General features: G+C 37.3%; 1 protein-coding gene across 3 annotated transcripts; it reads right to left on the bottom strand.

The window, feature by feature from the left end:
* Window positions 1–2,231: 2,231 nt before the first annotated feature.
* On the bottom strand, window positions 2,232–7,513 carry LOC141596445 (protein WHAT'S THIS FACTOR 1 homolog, chloroplastic). 3 transcript variants are annotated; one of them, XR_012522487.1, is made up of 4 exons: window positions 7,255–7,438; window positions 3,921–5,348; window positions 2,990–3,580; window positions 2,311–2,921 (listed from the first exon to the last, which is right to left on the bottom strand). XR_012522487.1 is itself a non-coding variant. In XM_074416612.1 (4 exons), the coding sequence occupies exon 3, from the start codon at window positions 5,144–5,146 to the stop codon at window positions 3,926–3,928; it is 1,221 nt and encodes a 406-aa protein (XP_074272713.1). In that variant the 5' UTR covers window positions 5,147–5,348; window positions 7,255–7,312; window positions 7,453–7,513; the 3' UTR covers window positions 2,311–2,817; window positions 3,921–3,925. The 3 variants fall into 3 exon arrangements, 2 of the variants coding, with proteins under 2 accessions (XP_074272712.1, XP_074272713.1); XM_074416612.1 differs by lacking the exon at window positions 2,990–3,580 and adding an exon at window positions 7,453–7,513 and having other exon boundaries at window positions 2,311–2,817; window positions 7,255–7,312; XM_074416611.1 differs by lacking the exons at window positions 2,311–2,921; window positions 2,990–3,580 and adding an exon at window positions 2,232–2,300.
* Between the last annotated feature and the right edge of the window lie 940 nt (window positions 7,514–8,453).

Below are 8,453 nucleotides of genomic sequence, written 5' to 3'. Positions count from 1 at the left end.
ATGTGACGGCCCAGTACAGTATGTGTAGTTTCAACAATTTTAGTAGCATAAACATCATTTAAACCAACTTTAACATCTTATTTAATTTACAATATCTATTTGATTAGGGCATGTTGCTCGGATGTTGATCAATTGGTTGGGTTACTCATGAATTTTTTGAATGTGTTTTCACATGGGTGTCATGAATTACTGGACTCATTGAAGTTATTTTTTATTAAAAAAAACCACATGCTATTAGTATATTAATCAAAATAATAACTAAAGTAGAACATATAACTTTGAAAATAAACCAAAGTAGTCAAAGAAATAAGGCACTAGCTAACCAACTTTCATGTATTTTAAGACTATATCTTTTTAAATGGATCAACTAATTGCTCGGACAAATCTTAACAATACGATAAAATAGTAAAGCTAAAACAGATAAACCCGTGAATTTCACGGGTCACAAACCTAGTTTTATTAAATAGAGAATCAATGAAAGAACAATTAAAATATAAGTGTTTTTATTAGAAAATAAGTATTACTAATTCATGTCAATCGGTTAAGTTTTTATCCGTTTAGATATAATCAGATTCGTGTAACATTCGGTTGTTGTTGAATTAAACCCAATATTGATTCGATTTGGATTGAGTAGGGTTTCGGGTACAGTTCAGACTACTCATATCGGGTGTTCGTCTGGTTATCAATTCATTTCGATTATTTTTTCAGGTTCAGGTTAATTTTGCCAAATCTATAGTCATATACTCATATACACCAAATCTTAGCTAGATGTCACGGTTGACTTTCCGTACAACCGGGGTTCATGTTCTGGGAGCGCTTTAAGGCTCAAAGGATCAATCTTCAAGGAAGAATCTAGAAGATTAGAGAAGTATCCAAAAATGTCTAGAAGTTTGTAGAAGATAGTAGAGTCAACTAGAATATTCTAGAAGTGTAGAATATTCTAGAATAGTGTGCAGTCTTCTGGGTTATTCTAGATTGTTCTAGTGCATACTAGAATTGTCTAGAAGGGTCCATAATCTTCTAGTAGGTACTAGAACATTCATGTACAGGGTAAAGATATCTAGTAGTGTCTGGAACATTCCGGAAGTTTCTGGGGTTGTGATGTCCAGAGCATTCCAGAAGGTCCCGCTTCTAGAGAGTTCCATAGGAGTAGTATAAATAGGGGTAAGGGGATCATTTGCCAACCATCCTACCAAACACACACACACCAAACATTGTATCCAAGTCTTGTAATTCTCTTAAGTATTCAAGTGTAATATAAGCAACCTTTCCACACTTAGTGTCTAGCCTTCTTATCCGACAATTATCCTCCATAATACTTATAGAGATATTCTCTCGTGTACCCCTCAGCTTTTTCATTTTCTATGATATACCCTTCTTTTCATGCAAAAAAAAAACTTTGACCGTTAATAACTCTTGGCTACAAGTTCAAAATACGATAAACTTTTTTTCCAAATTGACTGTCTTTAAGAGGTCTTCCGTTTGAAAAAAAATTCACCGACGTCTCAACTTGTAGTCGGGAATTATGGTCGGTCAAAGTTTATTCGTTAAAAAATGTTTGACCAACCATAACTACCGGCTACGAGTTCAAAAAGCGGTGATTTTTTTTTTTTCAAATTGAAGGCCTTGACGAGATAATTGGTTTGAAAAAAAAAATTACCGTTTTCTGAACTCGTAACAGAGAATTATTGTCGGTCAAAGTTTTTTTTGCAAAAAACGAGGGTACACCATAGAAAACGAAAAAGTTCGGGGGTACACGAGAAAATATCCCATACTTATAATATTCCGCTGCAAAGGAATTGCCTGACTTAGCTTGCAAAGGTTGCGGGTTAAGTGGCACACGAGCTTGGTTTTCTAGTGTCAAAGTAACCAAGGCGTGACATAGAGGACAGTTACGTAGTACCATTTACATACGATTTCTTCAATGAATACCAACAACAAATTAATCGGTAAACCACTCCCAAGTTTCCTTTTTAATTCGAAAGAACTAAAACTGGAGAAGGATCAGGAATTGTATCACTCACCTCAACCAACTTTAGTATCGTATCCATAATAATAATCATTGCTTTCTCAGTGAAACTTATCATCTTTACTTAACGACATAATCTCACCATTATTGTCACCATGCAAATTAACTAATCAAGTGCTCAAATTTGCAGCAATGAGTTCAGAGCTGTGGTGATTACAGGTTTTCAAAAGTGCCAGCTTTCGCCGAATATCACTCCTGATTAGCCGCAATGCCAATTTTATCAAATTCAAATCACGGGATACCCAAGGCAGTTCGGGCAGTGGCGGAATTTCTGCAAAAAATACAAGAACGAGATTTGAACTTGAAACTTCTTACATACAAAAGTTGCATAGCTTTACAACCATTTAAGCGAGCAATATCTGCTGCTCATACAAGTATCAGTATATGAAAATCAAAATGGCCGGGTATTTCACTGTAGCCCTACTAAGCCTAAGATCCGCCACTAACTGCATACGTCATTTCAACAGTTCATTTTCCCTTGTCCAAGCTATCCGAATTCCTAAGTGACCTTTCTTTGTTCTTCAAGCAAAGATCACAGTTGCATCTGAGGAGGCTCTCCTGAATGTTGATACTTGCTTGACCAAATCAACCTTCTCGACTGTTAATTTATTCTTCCCAAAGGTAATTACCAATTTCTCCAATACGACTCCATTTTTCAGCAAAAACTCTATTACTTGGAGCTGACCTTCACACCATTTTTTGTAGCCATGATTCCCATGAATGGTGACCGTCTTAAGTAGTGGCAGCACACAAGCAGTTAACTCTGGGCAAAGTAACTCACAGTCACCCTGCCATTATTTAGATAAGAAGGCTCAATGTTACAAGTCTTTTAATAGGAATCGGGAAACCACATTCACTTCTTGAAGAGATATAACACACCAATCACACTGAGCTGAAAACGTGATGATGTTACCAATACACCAATATCCAGCATTTTCAATCTGGGACATTTAAGGGTACACGGGCAGTCTAACTGGCAAAGGTACAATTTAAAAGACTTGTAACATCTTTAAAAGACTTGGAGCGTTAATATTCAAGATTTCAAGATCCAAAGCACAAACTATAACCAATTCTCGTAGAGAAGGGCATCCAGATATCAACTGATTGTAAGCCTCAGTACTTCCACTAACGTCTTTAAGCAATAATTTTCTCAACACTCCCATGTGGGGTTGAGATAGGCACTCATAATGCTCTATCGTACATCCAGATAATGTCAGCGTAGCAAGAGATAGGTTTGTGAAGCATCAGCACATTTCGGACACAGAGGGAATAGCTCAAAAATTCGTCAAAAATGATTGGTAGTTCATCCTCCATGTGAGGCATTCTATTACAGTATTTATCAAAATCAAAAGTAAGAGCAGGAATCACAGTCCAAAGGTCTCCAAATCGGCGGAGTAACATTGTTCTAACAGCATCTAGAGTAGGCATTAATGAGAGTATATGTAGAATCACTTCATCAGGCATGACACTCAACCTATCCTCATTACTTTCACAACTTCTACTCTTCTTTGACATTGATTCCATATGGTTCTCAGGTTTTACCGTAACACGCTAACAAAACAGTAAAACAAAAACGCAGCTCAAATTATTCATGGGTGAACAAAAGAGAATAATGAATACAGTAATCACGCATGCATTAGTTAGAGTAAACAAAATAAGGAATTTACTTGTGTCCTCCGGGAGGACGTCCTCCTTACACTCAAAGGAGGAGGCCAAAATGGAAATGAGGAGGATGATCCTCCTACTTTGAGGGTAAAGAGGACGTCCTCCCGGAGGACACAAGTAAACTTAAATATTACAGTAGTCTCATTATTGCATGTTATGAAAACGGTACTGTTATACAAGTATACTGTACTTTGTACCATATGGGACGACAAAATTGAGATATTACCTCCATTAATCTTCATTTCTGTTTGTCTGACTCAATTCTTCAGGCGGTTGCTGCATCTGAGCGTATGTATAAAGTCTTTCATTAAAGGCCACTTGAGGATCTTTTTCTATCAAATGCCCATTCTCGTCATAAGCATCCTTCAAGAAAACAACCCAATTCATCTCAGTACCAGCCAAATAAAATGCCCTTGGCTGCTTCGAAAGCATTTGGTAAGTATGCTTAGTGAGACTGAACTCCTCCTTGAACTCCACTATATGATGTATCGACGCCTTCTTCTCCAATGTCAATCCTAAAAATTCATGTATGATGCCAACTCTGTATTTCTCTGCTTCCAATGTAAACAGTTCATGCTTCCACCCTTCTGAATAAGGAGAAACCAGTGGCAACGTATTCAACAAGTTTAATCGGTTCACCTCATCATGATCTAAATCCAAGGATTTCCCATGTTTCAAAGGAAACTTAAATGCCCTCTTCACTTTTTCCTCATCAACCATGAACTCTTTCTCTAGGGCACTTACTGCTAATGAAGGATCCCACTTCAATAATTCAAGAGTACGACTCCCATCATCACTGTTAACAACCCGAAAATCCTCGGGGAAGTTCAAAACCCAGTCCCTAAAATTATCAGGAATGCCAAATAAGAATCTACAATGGTAAATCTTGCTCAAAGGCATTTTCTTCTCCTTTGACATCATCAATAACTTCTTCACCACTTTTACCCTCTCCATTTCCATGGACTCCATAATCTTTTGTTCTTCCTCAAGTAATCCCTCCATGAACTCAGTAAATCCCAACCACATCTTGTTGTCATTGTGCCGGTAAATTTCAAAGAGGAGAGGATGTTTGGCAACAAACTTGGTAACCTTGCGGCCACGGGGAAATCCCAGTTCCCGGTAGAGTTTTCCAGCATTATCCAAGAGGAGGATATGTTCACGTTGCTTGGTAAGGTACTGTTTGGACCGAATGAGAAAGCGAAAATGGTTATCACGGTTCACGATTCGCTCAAAGTGGGCAATTAGAGAGGATTGGTGGTGAACAAGGGTTGTTCGAGCGCTGGGCTTATTACGTTTCTTTTTGAATTTTTTAGGGGTTTTAGTGATGAGAAAGGAGGTAGAATATGAAGAGGTCAGGAAGGCAGGGAAAATGGGACCGCTCAGAGTTACATTTTTGGGAGACAAGGGTTTGTGGTAAACCTTGCAAAAGGCAGTAAATATGCGCCAAGCCATAGAATTCAAGGGAGGTCGGGTTAGTGAGGAAAGAAATGTAACAACTGTAAAAGAGAAAAAAAGGGAAGGTGCTTGTTGAGTGACTCTAACAGCGGCTATCAACTATGGCCTCTAAGGGAAGTCCAAAGATGCTGAGACCATGTACGCATAAACCTTCCCCCAATACAGCAGTTGCTTCAATGTCGAATTTACATAGTGTTATCTGCAAACCAGAATAAAATCAGAACATGTACAACAAAGTCCAATTTGGTTTATTTTAGCAGATGAAACTCTTATCAATTTAAAGACCAGCAACTGTCGCGTTCAATTTGTCAAATATAATGACCTTGATATTTCCACACTAACATAAGTTATCTCTATAATAAATCTTTTAACGTAACGGCTCAAACCATAAAAGGATATCTTGAATCCTGTAAATATGCTGTTTTAGCAGACCAAGATACCAGTAACCAATATTTGAATGTTAAAAAAAAAGATAAACAGTCAAGTAAGCATTATTTCGAAACTACTGAACCCCATTAAGAAAAAGCAGTCCTTAGTCTGGTACTTCAATTTCTTAAAATGATAACTGAAACTATGATTACATCGCCAATGTGTGAGGTCTATTCGATTGTGAGGAGAATCAGCTAAAAAAACAATGAAATTCGCATCCAATCAGTTAAACAAACATAGTGAGTACCTCATTCCGACATAACCGAGGCCCTGATAGTAATAATACCCTTCTAAATGTTATGGTGAAACAAGGAAAAAGCTAGGATCCAAACAAAACCCTAAGTACAGAATATCCATTGATTCAAGAAAAATCAAGAGTCACGCGGGTTTTGGTGATGACGAAAAAATGGGGTATAAGAGCCAGAAACACAGACGCGACGACCTCATTCCACAGGCTGGTAATGTATTGTTGAATCAAATAATAAAGACATGAATGGGAAGTGTGTTGTTCTTGTTCACACTTTGAAGTTTGAAGTTATTAATAACTAGCAAAAACGAAAGTGAATCCTTCGTCCCACTTTTGTGTTTTATCTTGTGTCTCAAGGATACTCGATCTTTCTATGATCAAGGATTACGTGTTTGAAGAAAAGGTAATAAGACACACGGTGAGACATGAAAATGCGACAGAGGATTCTAATCTAAATTTCTCACTCATTTATTGTCGCTTTCCAAACAATATCATCGACTCATCGTTGATGCGTGATGCTGGTTAATATCCTTCCGAAAAATAGAGAAATGATCAACACAATTTTCAATGATCACAAAATTGCTTAGCTAATACAACTATGAACACACAAAAAGAAGACCGGCTCATATGGGAAAGTTGTAAACATGCACAGTTTTAGTTGCGGCAATTCATCAAACACTTGGCGAGCATATTCGTAAACAATAGGTCTTGATATAGACGGGTTGGGCGAACAGACGGGTAAAGACTTCTAATAAAATGGGTAGGGGGACAAGGTGGGACACCCCCATGTGCTCCCCACTTTATGGCAAATGGGTATTTTGTGAGGGGAAATGTTATCCGTCTATACGTATAGACGGATAGTATCCGTCTATAATGAGAATTTGTGATTCGTAAAAGCAATTGTGATAAGTAAATATCTCCAATCACCCGATTCATTCCAGAAAATATAAGAGTACGAGACTTTTTGGGAAGGAGCCAAGAGTAAATCCGTGAAGACTTGGCCCAAAGCGAACAATATCCTATTATTATGGACTATGGACACCGATCTTTTCTATAAGACATGAAAATGCGACAAGGGGTTTCTTAACTAAATTGTTAATTCATTTTTTATTGCTTTTCAAACAATGTCATCGATTCATTGAAATGATCAACACGATTTTCAGTGATCACAATTTCACACAATTGCTTAGCTAGTAAAACTACGAACACACACAAAAAGAAGACAAACTTATATGGGACAGTTGTAAGCATGCATAGTTTTAGTTGCGGCAATTCATCAAACACTTGGTGAACATATTCGAGATGGCTACCAATAAACTGAAATCATACAAAAAAAAAAAAAAACTAAATTAAAGAAAATGGAGCTGAAAAGGCAAATTGAGTACACCTCAATTAAGCAACAAAAAAAATGAGGCGTATAAGGCAGTACCTTAGGTGGTTGCCGGTGTCGAAAGGCAGCAGCGCGGAGATATATAATACAATTGGTCCTCCGTAAGAAGGGTATGGACGTATGGTCGCGAAATTAGGAGGCTTTATTGAACTTTTTGCTAGAAGTCAACTTTAATTAAACAAGAGTGCACAAAAGAGGTCTGCAAGCGTGTAGCCTGCTTCAACGAACGTTGTTGACTTGTTGGTTACTCTCCCCATCTCGGTTATTTATTAGTCTAATTTATTTTTGGGTGTCTTAGGCCCTGTTCTTTTGAACTTAAAGTCACTTAATTTAAGTTCACTTCAGATCCTATAAGTTGATTGATTGATTGATTGATTGATTGATTCGAGATCGATCCTATAAGTTCGATTGATTCGAGATCTTATAAGTTTAGTTCGAATCCTATAAGTTGATTCGATTGATTCGAGATCCTATAAGTTCGATTCGAGATCCTATACCTCACTTAATTTAAGTTCACTTGAGATCCTATAAGTTCGATTCGATTCGATTCGAGATCCTATAAGTTGATTCAGATCCTATACCTCACTTAATTTAAGTTCACTTGAGATCCTATAAATTGATTCGATTCGATTCGAGATCCTATAAGTTCGATTCGAGATCCTATACCTCACTTAATTTAAGTTCACTTGAGATCCTATAAATTGATTCGATTCGATTCGAATCCTATAAGTTCGATTCGAGATCCTATAAGTTCGATTCGATTCAGATTCTATAAGTTCGATTCGATTCGAGATCCTATAAGTTCGATTCGATCCTATAAGTTCGATTCGATTCGAGATCCTATAAGTTGATTCGATTCGATTCAAATCCTATAAGTTCGATTCGATTCGGTTCAAATCCTATAAGTTCGATTCGATTCGAGATCGATTAGTTTGATCAAAAGAACAGGCCTAGCTAACTAGTTGTTGTATGACGCGATTCGCGCGCCATACCTCAGGATAGTTATATCGGCGTAGTTTGATTCCCTGAACGTAGCAAGCTCACGAAAGTCAATACAAAACACAAGCGCAATTGAGACCATTTTTTTTCTTTGCGGCCATCTCTATAAGGGTTTAAATGCAATTTTAGGGTCAGAATCATTACCAAAATTTCATTCAAGGTATAAAATATAGATCTTTATCTATGAAAGAGTGGATCCATCCCCTTAAACTAAAAGAATAAGAGATTTCTAAAGTTTT

This window comes from Silene latifolia, chromosome 8 (genome assembly GCF_048544455.1).
Source record: "Silene latifolia isolate original U9 population chromosome 8, ASM4854445v1, whole genome shotgun sequence".
Lineage (NCBI taxonomy): Eukaryota > Viridiplantae > Streptophyta > Magnoliopsida > Caryophyllales > Caryophyllaceae > Silene > Silene latifolia.
Note: the sequence above shows the minus strand (reverse complement) of the source record. Positions and strands in the feature narration are given on the sequence as shown.